At 43.6% G+C, this 17,498-nt stretch overlaps 1 protein-coding gene across 3 annotated transcripts in view; it reads left to right on the plus strand.

Annotated features, from left to right (window-relative positions):
* Positions 1 to 17,498, plus strand: part of LOC126256943 (gamma-1-syntrophin) — an 804,587-nt gene that overhangs the window by 685,547 nt on the left and 101,542 nt on the right. For all 3 annotated transcript variants that reach the window (XR_007546465.1, XM_049955524.1, XM_049955522.1), the window contains exon 5: positions 8,279 to 8,443. Coding sequence is in view for 2 of the 3 variants with exons in the window: in XM_049955524.1 (XP_049811481.1) it covers positions 8,279 to 8,443 (165 nt within the window). In the remaining variant the exon portion in view is untranslated. The remainder of the gene's footprint in view (positions 1 to 8,278; positions 8,444 to 17,498) is intronic.

The raw sequence follows: 17,498 nt of genomic DNA on the forward strand, positions 1-17,498 counted from the left end.
GAAAGTCTTCTCACTACGTTCTTTCAGCATCGGATGCCGTATACGTTTCACGGCTGTACCTGTGCCATCGAGCCCTTCGGAATCACCAGATGTTTCTTGTCCTCGCGTACGATGCTCAAAACGGGTTTTATCACACTAACCACCCGCCTTTCCGTAGTCTTAAAAGAAACTAATGTGAGTCTGGACCGAGAAGTCGAGAATATCTTTTTGGAGCTCCAAATGTTCTTGTAACAGCATCGAAATCTGGTAAACAAAAGTCTGACCATGTCAAAAGATAGTTGTAAGATGTTTCCTTTCCTAGTGAGGGGGAAATATTTGTTTCATTGTCAGATTCTTGCGATGGTCAAGGAGAAATAACAGGTCAAAGCATCGTAACAGAGTACAAGGGACACGTTTATCTGCTGATCGCAAAGGACTCGACGGCAGTAGTACAGCCGTAGGACATATACAGCTTTCGATGCTGGAAGAACTTTGCAAGAAAACTTTCAGATCTAGTTCTGTTGAATGATTATGATGTCAGTCTCCATCTGAAAAACAATATAATCAAGCCGCAACCATTAGTATATAATCAATTCTCTTCGCCAAGGCTTTCCTGAGTGTTGAAATATGCCTGATACAAATCTGGATATTTAGAGGATCACCCATGATAATTTGAAATCCTGGTCCTTTACGTCATGCATATTACTTGAAGAAATTTCCTCCACTTTATGTGCATGGTGCAAAACACGTTTTTTAGCATTTCTTTACAGATTATCATTATTGTAATTGTTTTCTATTCTATTAATGCGTTACTTATTATTTTCAAGTATCAAAATACACTTTCCTATACCGTGAACTAAAACACATAGATGCAAAATAACTATTTAAAACATGAAACAAATATAAGTAACATAAATAATTAGAATTGTAGTGAATGTTCAGATACATTGTGTACAGCTTATTTTCCAAAAATGGTACTTCAGAAGCCAGCTTTATTACACAGGGATGTCTGTGGCTTGAAAGCTTCTTTAACACGATGTACCAAAAGTTTTCAACTTTTAAAATTAATTAATGGCGGCGGGATATTTTGCAAAACTTCAAATTATTACAAAATATAATTATACCATTTTCAAGAACATTAATTACATATAAACTTTTATATGAAACACATTTTTATACACTGAATCGCCAAAGAAGCTGGTACTGGCACGCATATTCAAATACACATATATGTAAACAGGCAGAATAAGGCCCTGCGATCGGCAACGCCTATATAAGACAACAAGTGTCTGGCGCAGTTGTTAGATCGGTTCCTGCTGCTACAATGGCAAGTTATCAAGATTTAAGTGAGTTTGAACGTGGTGTTACAGTCGGCGCACGAGCGATGGGACATAGCATCTCCGAGGGAGCGATGAAGTGGGGATTTTCCCGTACGACCATTTCATGAGTGTACCGTGAATATCAGGAATCCGATAAAACATAAGATCTCCGATATCGATGCGACCGAAAAAAGATCCTGCAAAAGCGGCACCAATGACGACTGAAGAGAATCGTTCAACGTGACAGAAGTGCAACACTACCGCAAATTGCTGCAGATTCAATGCTGGGCCATCAACAAGTGTCAGCGTGAGAACCATTGAACGAAACATAATCGATATGGGCTTTCGGCACTCGTGTGCCGTTGATGACTGACAACACAAAGCTTTACGTCTCACTTGGTCCCGTCGACACCGACATTGGACTGTTGATGATTGGAAACATATTGCCTGGTCGGACGAGTCTCGTTTCAAATTGTGTCGAGCGGATGGACGTGTAGGCGTATGGAGACAACCTCATGAATTCATTGACCCTGCATGTCAACAGGGGACTGTTAAAGCTGGTGGAGGATCTGTAATGGTGTGAAGCGTGTGCAGTTGGAGTGATATGGGACGCCTGACATCTCTAGATACAATTCTGACAGGTGACACGTAAGCATCCTGTCTGATCACCTGCATCCATCCGTGTCCATTGTGCATTCCGACGGACTTGGGCAATTCCAGTAGGACAATGCGACACCCACGCGCCCAGAATTGCTACAGAGTGGCTCCATGAACACCATTCTGAGTTTAAACACTTCCGCTGACCACCGGACCCCTCACACATGAACATTACTGAACATATGTGGGATGCCTTGCAGCGTGCTGTTCAGAAGAGATCTCCACCCCTCGCACTCTTACGGATCTGTGGACAGCCCTTCATGATTCAATGTGTCAATTCCCCCCAGCCCTCTTCAGACATTAGTCGAGTCCATGCCACGTCGTGTTGCGGCACGTCTGGGTGCTCGCGTGGGCTCTACACGATATTAGGCAGGTGTACCAGTTTCTTTGGCTCTTCAGTGTATATCATTGTTTCGAAGATATTCCCTCTAAACCTAAAATGCCAAATTACTCTTCGAGATGTGTTTCACCCCAAAAAAGGTAAATTCGGCACAAACAAAGAAATGCATATTGCACTATTTTGCCCCCCCTCATCACACCCGACAAGTTTCATCAAGATAGTTTATAGGCACTTGGGAATGTTCCCTTATTAGTCACGTTATCCCACCATCATTCTGGCGTGCATCTGGGATATTAATCATCCTTTTTCCCGTGTTTCGGCTGACAACCTTACAACCATTCTCAAGGTGAGTCTGTTGTGAGATTTTTAAATCACCGGACACAATACACGAATGTATAACAGATGACAATTTCGGTAACAAGGGTGCCAATCCAAAAATAAAAATTTATGCATCTAGAGCAAAACAAAACTGGCGCAGAGTCGGCAAATGCACAGTGCTTACGAAGTATGTTGTTCATTATTATGGTTGACATGTGTTGGAATGCCAGACAACGAAGACTTCTAACAATATTTCCTTTGAGAGCGCAGACTTGAAATGAGGATTTTGCGTGAATTGTCGAGCTGGGAATCCTCGTCTCGGTGGAGCAGGTTGTCTGATAATTGTATTTTCACAGTTTCCTTGACCACTGAATCCCAGTAGGATGAGGCTGTGGCCAGTATCTTAACTTCCCTGTAATCCTCAGAATGACCAGTGGAAATAAAATGTTCAGCCCAATAAATCTGCAGTTCCTGAACATCACTAAATCACCACAATCATCCAGAACACCAGAAAATGACTATGCCGAATTAAACACCTGTATAACCGGAACACACTTTCAAATTCCTGCAAGCTTCCAAAGTAGCAGAATAACTTTATTGACCACTGAAGGTCACTCAGTCTCGTCTTCATACATGTCACATACGCCACACTAAGAATATCACTTTCAACCGATAAACCAGTAGGCTCGACTTCATTTTTACACCCATTCCACCCCACCCTCACTCCCTCAGACCCACCAAATGGCTGCGAATAACACCGACTCCCTGATTTCAAGATCACAAATTCCTCCACAAAAATTGTTCTACGTCTAAGAAGAAAAGTGCAAGCTATTTCAGTGGCCATACTCCACTGACGCTATTAATATTCCTCTGCAAAGTTCTGCTTTCTGTTTTGGCTTAAGATTATTACCGACAGGTGCTGAAAAACTCTCACCGCGATGACAAATTCACTGGCTCTTAAGCCACCATAATAGTCCCTACAACAATCCATTTAGGAGGATTACGAAACGACTGACCTATTATTTTCCGACCGAACAGTCCCCTTGCCCCGTATACTGTAGACAAAGCCTCCCGGTCCGGAGAGGAAAAGTGCAGGTTGATCCATATGTACCAGAGGACTTCAAAAAGTAAGGTACACATTATTAAGAAAGGCCAAGTAACCTTCGTTAAGAGCTGCACTACACGCGAAAGTCACCAAGTATCTGCAAACAACTATCGGAACTTTCTACCAACCGTTTAGTTTGTCGACAATAGAAATCAGTTCCTCAGCAACGGAACCATTCGAGAGCCGCTGTGCTAACGTTCTCATCGTTTGGAAATGTGCGACTGATGTGAATTAGTTTTTCGATTGCCTGACACAGCCATCTGTTATCGATGTCGATGGTCTTCTTTCCAGATCAGCGTCATCCACATCTGAGCGGCCTTGGTCAAATTGTTGTCGACATTTCACTATGGCTGCACGCGACACTGCATTTGGATGTGAATCTGCGTGAAATTTAGATGTTATGACCGCAAGAATCGTACTGTCCCGCATGCTAAAGCTTTGTAGTAAGTTTCCAGTTGCCACACATTTTGTTCGCACACTGTGATGCACCGGTTAACCGTACCACAGCAGATCTGCGTCTGCAGGGAAAGCAGAACATGTACTCTCTTATGACACTAAGCCAGTGTTGTTACGCAAAGGTCTTAGCGTGGGACGATATGTGTAATTCACTTTTGAAGTTCCCTCGTACCCCCAAGGTTTCAGAAGACGACTTTACGAAAGCTGTAAGACCTGCAGAAGAATGACACATATCAGTGGGTAGAGCATCTCGCCGAGTTTTGATTAGAAGTACGCTCCTTGGCATAGTTGCAAGACCAGTCAGGGACAGACCAGTCGGAATATGTAGTGTAGACAAATCATGCACTCCATACTGTCGAAAAGAATTAGTTCGCACCTGCGGACAGGCAACACAGTGAACAGATTTCCAAAGTGGGCAGTTGTCACTGTGCCCGTCGGGGCACTCAATAACTGCACGCGATTGCTCTTCCGCCAGTCACAAACGCTGCCTTTGCGTGTAATGTGAGTTAATAACCTGTAGATATGCTGTTGGTTGATTTGGGGAAAGGGGGGGGGGGCGACGGGACCAAACGGTGAGGTCATCAGTCCCATCGGAGTAAGGAAGGATGGGGAAGGAAGACAGCCGTGTCCTTTCAGAGAACCATCCCAGCATTTGCCTAAAACGATTTAGAGAACTCGCGGAAAACCTAAATCAGGTTGGCCGGACGCGGGCTTAAACCTTGTCCTCCCGAATGTGAGTCCAGTGCTCTAGTCACTGCGCTACTTCGTTCGGTAGATATGCTATATGCACAGATATGTGTCTGCTTTGTATGTCTTGTAGTTTTCGCGCAGTCGTCTTCTGAAATCCCGGCGGTACTTAGGAATTACCCTATGTTTAGCAGCTAAATCTTACACTGCTTTTATGGCTCGTGACAGAATCACCAATAGCGGCAGTGTATTCATTGCCGTGAAACACCCACTAATGCCTAATGAGATACAAGAAAAGAGTCTGAATGCAAGAAATATCTCATAGTCGACCAAATGAACAAATTTCCAAAGGAGATTGCCGTCGCACCGTACCGAGTAATTTTCGTCCGTGACTTCAGTCAGTTCCGTGCACATATTGACTTTTCCTGCATCACAAAGGGCGGCCATATTGAGCACCTGTAATGCGAGTCACAAACTTGGAGAAATATTTTATCCGCGGATATTCACTGATATTCTAAAGTAATAGAACCCAGTAAGTTTTCCTCGACGGCGAGTGTTCATCAGAGACAGGTTATCGTCAAGAGTGCCCCAAAAAAGTGTGATAGGATGCTCTTATACTCTATACATGTAAATGATCTGACGGCCAGGTTGAGCACTAGTCTGCAGTGGTTTGCTAATGACGCTGTGGTCTATGGGAAGGTGTCGAAGTTGAGTGACTGCTGGAGGATCCAAGGTGACTTAGACAAAATTTCTAGTTGGTGTGATTAATGGCACTAAATGTAGAAAAGTGTAAGTTAATGCGAATTACTAGCAAAAACAAACCTGTTATGTTTGGACACAGAATTAATAGTGTCCTGCTTGTCATTCACGTCGTTTAAATATCTGGGCGTAAGGTTGCAGAAGACATGAAATACAACGAGCATACGAGGATCCTGGTAGGAATGTTTGACGTCAGTTGTTTTGGGAGAATTCTAGGAAAGTGTGGTTCATCTGCAAAGGAGACTGCATATAGGACGCTTGAACGAACTATTCTTGAGTACTTCTCGAGTGTTTGGGATCCGCACCAGGTGCCATTAAAGGAAGACATTGAAGCAATTCAGAGGCGGGCTGCTAGGTGGGGTAGGTTAGAACAATATGCAAGTGCTACGGAGATGCTTCGGGAACTCAGATAGGAACCCCTGGAGAAAAGAACGTTCTTTACCAGGGCAATATTGAGAAAATTTAGAGAACCGGAATCTGAAGCTGACTGCAGAACGATCCTTCTGCCGCCAACATATATTTCGATTAAAGACTATGAAGGTGAGATACGAGAAATTAGGGCTCATACCGAGGCATATAGACTGTCGCTTTTCCCTCACTCTGTCTGAGAGGGGAACACCAGACGACAAGTAGTGGTGCAGGGTACCCTTCGCAACAAACTGTATGGTGGCATGTGGAAAACGTATGTAGACATAGATAAAGATGTGTGTATTTTTTGTATGTCTCTTAGTTTTGGGGAGTTGTTTTCTGAGAGCCCGAAGGTACTTTAGAATAACTGTGTATGTTACGTAGCATTTGCCATGAAACTGAACGGTACCTGGCAATGTTGAATTTGGAACCTTTATTAGTAAGTTCGTGTCATCAGAATACATTGCATTTTTTTCAACCACCCTTTAAGGTGGTGTAATTGCAGAGGGGTACAAGAAACCAAGCAGCTGCACATAAAATTTAGAACATGCACTACTGGCCATAAAAATTGCTGCAGCACGAAGATGAAGTGCTACAGACGCGAAATTTAATCGAGAGGAAGAAGATGTTGTGATATGCAAATGATTAGCTTGTCAGAGCATTCACACAAGGTTGGCGCCGCTGGCGACACCTACAACGCCCTGACATGAGGAAAGTTTCCAACCGATTTCTCATACACAAACAGCAGTTGACCGGCGTTGCCTGGTGAAACGTTGTTGTGATGCCTCGTGTAAGGAGGAGAAATGCGTACCATCACGTTTCCGACTTTGATAAAGGCCGGATTGTAGCCTATCGCTATTGCGGTTTATCGTATCGCGACATTGCTGCTCGCGTTGGTCGAGATCCAATGACTGTTAGCAGAATATGGAAACGGTGGGTTCAGGAGGGTAATACGGAACGCCGTGCTGGATCCCAACGGCCTCGTATCACTAGCAGTCGAGATGACAGGCATCTTATCCGCATGGCTGTAACGGATGGTGCAGCCACGTCTCAATCCCTGAGTCAACAGATGGGGACGTTTGCAAGACAACAACCATCTGCACGAACAGTTCGACTACGTTTGCAGCAGCATGGACCATCAGCTCGGAGACCATGGCTGCGGATACCCTTGACGCTGCATCACAGACAGGAGCGCCTGCGATGGTGTACTGAACGACGAACCTGGGTGCACGAATGGCAAAACGTCATTTTTTGAGATGAATCCTGGTTCTGTTTACAGCGTCATGATGGTCGCATTCGCGTTTGGCGCCATCGTGGTAAACGCACATTGGAAGCGTGTATTCGTCATCGCCATACTGGCGTATCACCCGACGTGATGGTATGAGGTGCCATTGGTTACATGTCTCGGTCACCTCTTGTTCGCGTTGACGTAACTTTGAACAGTGGACGTTACATTTCAGATGTGTTACGACCCGTGGCTCTCCCCTTCATTCGATCCCTGCGAAACCCTACATTTCAGCAGGATAATGCACGAACGCATGTTGCAGATCCTGTATGGGCCTTTCTGGATACAGAAAATGTTCGACTGCTGCCCTGGCCAACACATTCTCCAGATCTCTCAGCAATTCAAAACGTCTGGTCAATGGTGGCCTAGCAACTGGCTGGTCACAATACGCCAGTCACTACTCTTGAAGAACTGTGGTATCGTGTTGAAGCTGCATGGGCAGCTTTACCTGTACACGCCACCCAAGCTCTGTTTGACTCAATGCCGTTATTACCGCCAGAGGTGGTTGTTCTGGGTACTGATTTCTCAGGATCTATGCACCCAAATTGCGTGAAAATGTAATCACATATCAGTTCTAGTATAATATGTTTGTCCAATGAATACCCGTTTATCATCTGCATTTCTTCTTGGTGTAGCAGTTTTAATGGCCAGTAGCCTAGTAAAATTTGTTTCCCTTTTTCAAGATTTATTTTTTGTATCGCATGTGGTTTTAATTAACAATGCAGTTGTGCGAAAAAAGAGGATGAATAACAACACTGAGAGGAGCTGCAGAAAAAGACGAAGAGGCCATCTCTGCAGCTTTGTTTCTAGTTCTTTATAACAAACGACCTATTACAGCTACCAAGTCGGTGGGTCGCTCTGCAATATTAATAAATAAGTAATAATGCACATAAAATGTAAAACTGCCGCACTGCTTGTGTGTGAACGTTTGGAAGAGTGTAGCGGTGCGGTGGCGGTGTTGGCAGTGCACCGCGAGGAGTCGCCGCTGGACAACGAGAGCGCAAACCAGCTGCGCGCCGAGGACGGCTGGCGGTCGCGCTCGCCCAGCAGCGCCGGCAGCCACAGCCGGCCCACCTCGGACTCCTACTCGCCCAATGGCTCGCAGCGCCGCTGGGTCGACGTCATCACGGGTGAGACTCGACCTGTTGCTCACTTAGCCACTGTCGCTGTCTCTTTACACCTTTTTGTTTTGCATTGAGCTCAAACGTATACCGCAAATACACTGGTGTCAAAAATGAAAGCAACAAACGGAAATTTTGCAAGGTTGCGTTTATTTTGCCATAAAACACTATAAACAGGTGACAGTAAAGCACAAACAATTTAAATAATACAGAACGTAAACAGATGCAACTGGCATAAAAGTAGACAAAAATGTTCTTAGTTTTTTTTTTTTTCAACTTGACGGATTTACACGCACATTCCAACAACTGTTTCATGTGCTCAATGTAGTGTATGACCACCTCTGGCAGCAGTACATACCTGAAAACGATTGTCGCACAGATGACAAAATGGTAGGCGAAATATATGACGGGGGGATATAAAAACAATTAAAATCGCTCAAAAGAGGAAAGGTCGCTGGACCTGATTGGATACCAGTTCGATTTCACACAGAGTACGCGAAGGAACTTGCCCCCCTTCTTGCACCGGTGTACCGTAGGTCTCTAGAAGAGCGTAGCGTTCCAAAGGATTGGAAAAGGGCACAGGTCATCCCAGTTTTCAAGAAGGGACGTCGAACAGATGTGCAGAACTATAGACCTATATCTCTAACGTCGATCAGTTGTAGAAGTTTGGAACACGTATTATTTCGACTATAATGACTTTTCTGGAGACCAGAAATCTACTCTGTAGGAATCAGCATGTGTTTCGAAAAATACGATCGTGTGAAATCCATCTCGCGCTATTCGTCCACGAGACTCAGAGGACCATAGACACGGGTTCCCAAGGTAGATGCCATGTTTCATGACTTCCGCAAGGCGTTCGATACAGCTCCCCACAGTCGTTTGATGAACAAAGTAAGAGCATATGGACTATCAGACCAATTGTGTGATTGGATTGAAGAGTTCCTAGATAATAGAACGCAGCATGTCATTCTCAATGGAGAGAAGTCTTCCGAAGTAAGTGTGATTTCAGGTGTGGCGCAGGGGTGTGTCGTAGGGGCGTTGCTATTCACAATATACATAAATGACCTTGTGGATAATATCGGAAGTTCACTGAGGCTTTTTGCGGATGATGCTGTAGTAAATCGAGAGGTGGTAACAATGGAAAATTTTACTGAAATGCAGGATGATCTGCAACGAATTGACGCATGGTGCAGTGAATGGCAACTGAATCTCAATGTAGACAAGTGTAATGTGCTACGAATACATAGAAAGAAAGATCCCTTATCATTTAGCTACGATAAAGCAGGTCAGCAACTGGAAGCAGTTAATTCCATAAATTGTCTGGGAGTACGCATTAGGAGTGATTTAAAATGGAATGATCATATAAAGTTGATCGTCGGCAAAGCAGATGCCTGACTGAGATTCATTGGAAGAACCCTAAAGATATGCAATCCGAAAACAAAGGAACGAGGTTACAGTACACTTGTTCGCCCACTGCGTGAATAGTTTGAATATTGTTCACCAGTGTGGGATCCGTACCAGATAGGGTTGATGGAAGAGATAGAGAAGATCCAACGGAGAGCAGCGCGCTTCGTTACAGGATCATTTACTATTCGCGAAAGCGTTACGGAGATAATAGATAAACTCCAGTGGAAGACTCTGCAGGAGAGACGCTCCGTACCTCGGTACGGGCTTTTGTTGAAATTTTGAGAACATACCTTCACCGGGGAGTCAACCAGTATATTGCTCCCTCCTACGTATATTTCGCGAAGAGACCATGAGGATAAAATCAGAGAGATTAGAGCCCACACAGAGGCATACTGACAATATTTCTTTCCACGAACAATAGGAGACTGGAATAGAAGGGAGAACCGATAGAGGTACTCAAAATACCCTCCGCCACTCACCGTTAGGTGGCTTGTGGAGTATGGATGTAGATGTAGATGTATGCTGTGAATGATGTCATCAGTCTCATGTTGAGGTAATAACACCCATTCTTCCTGCAGAGCTGCTCGCAGTCTTGGAGAGTGGTTCGTGGTTGCTGACGTGATGCAAGGTGTCTCTCTAGTGCATTCCAGACATGCTCTGTGGGATTCAAATCGGGAGAGCGATGAGGCCACGCCATGCGTGCAATATCTTCCGTGTCCAAGAAAACATCAACCACCCGTGCTCTACGAGGTCGAGCAGTATTGGTCCACAGGGCCACACAACTACCGCAAATGTCCCAAGAACTCGTCTCAATGCCTGACAGCAGTTAAACCTAGCCGATTCACCCGTACAATTTCATGAATTGGGGTTCGAGTGGTAAACATAATCCCTGCCACACCATTAGGGATCCTCCTCGATGTCGGTCTCTTTTCACAATGTTTGGGTTCTGAAACCGTGTTCCACGTTCCCTCCAGATACGAATCTGTGGAGAATCACTTTCAGAGCAAACCGGGACTCATCTGTGTAAACAACATCAGCCCACTGTTTGACTGTACAGGTGGCACGTTGATGACTCCACCTAGACATTCCCTTCCATGAAGACGTGTCAGAGACAGACACACAGCAGGTCTCTGATAATAAAGGCTACCCTTTCGAAGCCTTCTGCACACCGTTTGCTTCGATACAATACGCCCAGTCGATGCTGCGAGGTCAGATGCCAGTTGCCGTGCGGTACTAAGGCGGTACCGTCGTGCCCTTACAGCCAACTAACGGTCCTCTCTTCTCAAGTCACAAATGGTCGGCTCTGACCTGGTCTTCAGGATACAGATTGGGTCTCTATAAACCACCGCCAGAACGATTCACATTAAGCCATAGGGCCACATCGGTTTGCGACTGTCCTTTCTTTCTATGGTTCTCCAGCACAGAGAGTCTGGTAGGCATCTTCTCTGTGCCATACTGCACCGTCTGTGTCCGTGTACACAGCGATTGTGGCTGTGAGGCTACCAGGCAAACACTACCTCATTTCATTGGTGCCCCGACGTCATCGATGGCAAGGTTGTCCGTTGGCCGAATGCCATCTCCCGTGCAGAACACGATCGTACAGATATCTGATTGACAGTTTGTATGATTATATTATGAATTAGACACAGGACAGGGAGATAGCGGTTTGTTGCTTTAATTTCGGACACCCGTGTACTTAAGTTATGCTTCTGATAACGAGTTCACGGGTAATGACACTTCTACCAGCGACAATAAACCACTGCAGACTGCTGTACCCTTTACGTTACGAAGCTTCTCAGGCAACTACATATGTGGTTCAGATAACTTATGTGTACAGACAAGGTAGGGTATTCTGGGGCAAGATGACAAGTTGAAACATGGTTAACCTCCTCTCGGTTGTCTAATTAATATGGTCTATCATTTTAGTACTAGAGAGAATCGTGGGGATAAAAATTGTAGAGGGAGACCAAAAGTTGAATATAGCAAGAAGATTCAGGAGGGTCTAGGTTGTACTACTTAGTCGGAAATGAAAAGGCTTGCAGAGAATAGAGTAGCATGGAGAGCTGCTCAGACTAGTCTTTGGACTAAAGCCCGCAATAACAACAACAACAACAATTTGGGGTACATAAAAATATTTTCATTCCACCAACCCTCACTGATAATTTATTCCAGAAATTTAAATATATCGGTTTACATCAAGAGGAAGAATCAGTTTACCACTCATTTCTGCAGCGTAATATCGAACAACTTGCATGTGGCTGTAAGCGGTGATCTAACAGCAGTGCGGGGCTTAAGCCCGACGCAGACCTACCATCAGGTACACCGTCCTCGAAGTCCAGCTGCACAAGTTCGGTCTGTTAACCCTACCTATGATACAGTTGTGATTACGCTGCGCTCCCATATGTGCACCTAACTGAACTACTGTAACATTCGAAACGGGGTTGGTTCATCATTATAGAAAGAACGAACTAATCTGGTAAAAAAACTTACATTGTCGAAGCCCTTTGTCTTCCTTTTAAGCTGCTGTACAGAATTTACAGCATTTATCCAAATCTGAACATCTCATACATCACAATTCAAGGAGCTTGTGAGAGTGAAACTAATTCCGATGGACAAAACAATTTCGCCTCACTGAATTAAGAGTCGAGTGGGATTAGCCGAGCAGTCTAAGGCGCTGCAGTCATGGACTGAGCGGCTGGTCCCGGCGGAGGTTCGAGTCCTCCCTCGGGCATGGGTGTGTGTGTTTATCCTTAGGATAATTTAGGTTAAGTTGTGTGTAAGCTTAGGGACTGATGACCTTAGCAGTTAAGTCCCATAAGATTTCACACGCATTTGAACTAACTGAATTAAGCTACTCGCAAACAACACTACCATCACTTTCCTGCTTCCGCGTGGATCTTAAACACGAAGCGCCACGACGCTTTTGGAAACTGCCGGTAATAAGACACACGATTTCTCCACGACAGAAACTATCATAAAAACATTATTTATTACTTACTCTGTCTGTTCTTCTTTCCTCTGCTCCATAAAAATGCTTGTATCAGCTGCAAATAGCACGAAGTCTGGTCCCTGATTCGTATAAAATGTTATATCATTAACAAAAAACCAAGAAAAGTAGTGGGCCAATGACCGAACGCTGTGGATTTTCATTGCAACTTGTCACCATGCAGATGATATGGGTTCCATCTTTATATTACTCGAACGGCCTAGAGTAACTTCCAGCATGCTGTCCCTTAAATTAGAACTAAACCAGGCATGTGCCGAGTTACATATTTCACAAAAACTTAATTTCTCTAATAAAATATTATGATCAACGCAATCAAATGCTTTCGTTAAGTCACAGATCGGCACAGTGATAATTTATCATTTAAAAATTCCATTATGTGCTCTGTAAATGTATAAATAGTTGTCTAAGAAGAGTGGCCATTTTGAAATCCAAACTGTGATTGGCCAAGCATCCCATTAGTGGTGATAATTTATCATTTAAAGATTTGATAATGTTATATTTTATAATATAGAACACTCCGTCTTCAGGCCACAAGTGGTCTACCGGGACCATCCGACCGCCGTGTCATCCTCAGTGGAGGATGCGGATAGGAGCGGCGTGGGGTCAGCACATCGCTCTCCCGGTCGTTATGATGGTATTCTTGACCGAAGCCGCTACTAACTGGTCGATTAGCTTCTCAGTTGCCATCACGAGGCTGAGTGCACCCCGAAAAATGGCAACAGCGCATGGCGGCCTGGATGGTTACCCATCCAAGCGCCGACCACGTCCGACAGCGCTTAACTTCGGTGATCTCACAGGAACCGGTGTATCCACTGCGGCAAGGCCGTTGCCTATGCTTTATAATACAGATAAGAAAAATTCTTCTCATCCTTCCCCCCCCCCCCCCCCCATCGCCACCGCACCTGTGTCGGTATGAGCACTACATGTGTACCTGATCGCCTCACATACCCTCTATTGAGGTCTTCAGTCCAATGACTGGCTTGGTACACCTCTCCACACTAGTCTATCCTGTGGAAGCCTCTTCATTTCTGCATGACTACTGCAACCTGCATCAAATTGAAACTGCTTGCTGTATTCAATCCTTGGTCTCACTCTGCAATTTTTACTTTCCCAAACTTTCCTCTCTTACCAAATTGACAGTTCCTTGATACCTTAATATATGTCCTATCAGCCAATCCCTTCTTGTAGTCATGTTGTGCCATAAATTTCGTTTGCTCCAATCTGACTCAGCACCTCTTCATTATTTATTCAATCTAGCCGTCTAATCCTCTGCATTCTTCTATAGCGCCACATTTTAAAAGCTTCCATTGTCTTCTTGTCTGAGCTACTTGTCGGCTGTGTTTCAGATTTGTACAAGGCTACATCCCAGACAAGTACCTTCAGAAAAGATTACGACTTACTCTTATTTAAATTTATATAATATCTTAAGAAATTCCTCTTTTTCAGAAGCACTTGCATTACAAGTCTGCATTTTATATCCTTTCTACTTCCGCCATTTTAAGTTATTTTACTGCTCAAATAGAAAAACTGACATACGACTTTTAGTGTGTATTTTCCTAATCTAATTCCCTCAGGCTCACCTAATTTAACTCGGCTACGTTACGTTACACTTATTTCAATCTTATCGATATACACCTTTTAGCCTCTTTCCAAGATAGTACACACTTCCCAGTGTTTTGCCGTCTCTGGCAGAACTACAATGTCATCGGCGAACCTCAAAGTTTTTGTTTCTTCTCCCTAAACCTTAATACCTTTCCCAAATTTCTTCTTATTATCCTTTATCACTTGCTCAGTTTACAGATGGAATAATATTTGCGATAGGGTTCAACTGTGTCTCACTCCGTTCTCAACCATTGTATCCCTTTCATTTCCTTCAAATCTCGTAACTGCAGTCCCGTTTCTGTACAGGTCAGAAAAAGCCTTCCATTCTCTGTATTTTACTCCTGCTATCTTAAAAATTTTAAAGGCTGTGTTTCAGTGCACACTGTCAATGCTTTCTTTAAATTCACGTATTCTATAGAGGTCAGTTGGCCTTCCTTTAACCTATCTTCTAAGATAAGTTGTAGGGTCAGTATTGCGTCGCGTGTTTCATCATTTCTCCATAACCGAAGCTGATCTTCACCGAGCTCGGCTTCTTCCATAAATAATTCATGCCAGTATTTTGTAACCATGACTTATTAAACTGATGTTTCGCTATTAATCACATCTATTAGCACCTCCTTCTTTGAAACTGGAGTTATTAAATTATTTTTGAAGTCTGAGGGTATTTCGCCCGTCTCCTATATCTTGCACACCAGAAGGAAGAGTTTTGCTATGTCTGGTTCTCCCAAGGATCTCATTCTTAGGGTATCGGGCTTTCTTTCGACTTAAGTCTTTCAGTACTGTCAGATTCTTCTTGCAGTATCATGTCTCTCATCTCATCTATAGCTACTTCATCTTCCCTTTGTATAACATTGATTGCCTTCAAGTTTATTTCGCTTGTATAGTTCTTCTGCATATTCCTTCTGACTTTCATATTTCCCTCTCCTCCTTTTTTTTTTTTTTTTTTTTTTTTTATTGCCTGCCATCTGTGCTCTTGATATTCATGCAGCTGCTTCTCTTTCCTCCAAAGCTCTCTTGCATCTTCCCATACCTGCATCTCTCTTGCCCCTCATTAAGCATGCTTCTACAGCCCTGCGGTAGTCCACTACTCATTCCTGTTAGCCTTTTGACTTTCTGTGACCTCATTTGTATACATCTATGTTACCTTTCACCTGTATTCCATTTCATGATGCATCTTTAGAAGTTCTCTTGTTGTTGTGGTCTTCAGTCCAAAGAACGGTTTGATGCAGCTCTCCACGCTACTCCAACCTACATCCTTCTAAATCTGCTTACTGTATTCATCTCTTGCCTGCCTTTAAAATTTTTCCCTCTAGTACTAAATTGGTGATCCCTTGATATCTCAGACATGTCCTACCAACTGATCCTTTCTTCTAGTCTGTTTGTGTCACAAATTTCTTTTCTCACAAATTCTATTCAGTACCTTCTCATAACTTACATTATCTACCCATCAAATCTTCGGCATTCTTGTGTTGCACCACATTTCAAAAACATCTACTCTTCATTTCACAACTGTTTATTGTCATTGTTGTTTCACTTCCACACGTGGCTATGCTCCATACAAATACCTTCCAAAAAGACTTCCTAGCATTTAACTATATATTTGATGTCAACAAATTTCTCTTCTTCAGAAGCGCTTTTCCTGCCATTGCCTGCCTGTATTTTATATACTTTCTACTTCGGCCATCATCAATTATTTCGCTGCCCAAATAGCAAAACTCATCTACTACTTTAAGTGTCTCATTTTCTAATTTAATTCCCTCAGCAACACGTGATTTAATGCGTCTACATTCCATTCAGTTGCTCTTCCAAGTCCTTTGCTGTCTCTGACGGAAATACAATATCATTGGCAAAACCTTTATATCTTCTCCCTGGAATTTAATACCTACTCCAAGTTTTTGTTTGGTTTCCTTTACTGCTTGCTCAATATACAGTCTGAGCAACATTGGGGTAGGCTACAGCACTGTCTCACTCCTTTCTCAACCACTGCCTCCCTTTCATACCCATCGACTCTTATAAGTGCCTTGTCATTTCTGTGCAGGTTGTAAACAGCCTTTTTCTCCCTGTATCTTACCCCTGCTACCTTCAGATTTCCGTCATTTATATTCATTATCTCCTTTGTTATCCAAGTTTTCTACTGGGCCTCATCTTCTTACCTACTTGATCTTCTGCTGCCTTCACTATTTCATCTCTCAAAATTCCCCATTCCTCTTATACTGCATTTTTCTCGATTGTTTCAGTTAGTCGTTGCTCCCTCTCAGACTCTCTACAACCACCTGGTCTTTCAATTTATCCAGGTCTCATCTCTTTAATTTCCTACCTTTTTTTGTAATTTATTCATTTTGAATCTACAGTTCATAACTGATAAATTATGATCAGCGTCCACATCTGCTCTCTGGAAACGCCTTACAGTTTAAAATGTGGTTTCGAAATCTCTGTCTTACCATTACGCAATCGACATTAGATCTTCCAATGTCTCCAGGTCTCTTTCACATTTACAGTCTTCTTACAAGATTCTTAAACCAATTTTTTTTAATCATTTGTTTTCTGATTGGTTCGTTATGGCCCGCCAAAATTTCCTCTCTTCTGTGGCTCTGGCACCCAAGGTCCTTAGCTATTCGTTGTTTACAGCACCACATCTCAAACGCTTCGCTTCTCTTCTTTATTAGGGTTGCCCAGAACGTAATGCACCGCATTTTTTTTTCTCAGACGAAAACAATGTTACGAATGTGACACGTTACGTATGTATTATTCGAAGTCTCCTGAGTGAGCGCGCCAAGTTTCCGTCACTTACGACAGATAGAGTTGCTGCAGGACAGTTTCAAAATGGTGTCTGTAGGTGATGCACGTTACAAGCAACGTGCCGTCATTGAATTTCTCACTACAGAGAAAGAAACCATGGGGAATAGTCACAAACGCCTGTGCAAATTCTATGAAGCATCTGCTGTCGACAAAAGTACAGTTAGTCGCTGGGCAAGGAGGGTGAGGTCGTCAGAAGGTGGTTCAGCGGATCTAAACGATTTGCAGCGGTCGGAAAGATCATCCACGACT

This window comes from Schistocerca nitens, chromosome 1 (assembly GCF_023898315.1).
Source record: "Schistocerca nitens isolate TAMUIC-IGC-003100 chromosome 1, iqSchNite1.1, whole genome shotgun sequence".
Classification (NCBI taxonomy): Eukaryota; Metazoa; Arthropoda; class Insecta; order Orthoptera; family Acrididae; genus Schistocerca; species Schistocerca nitens.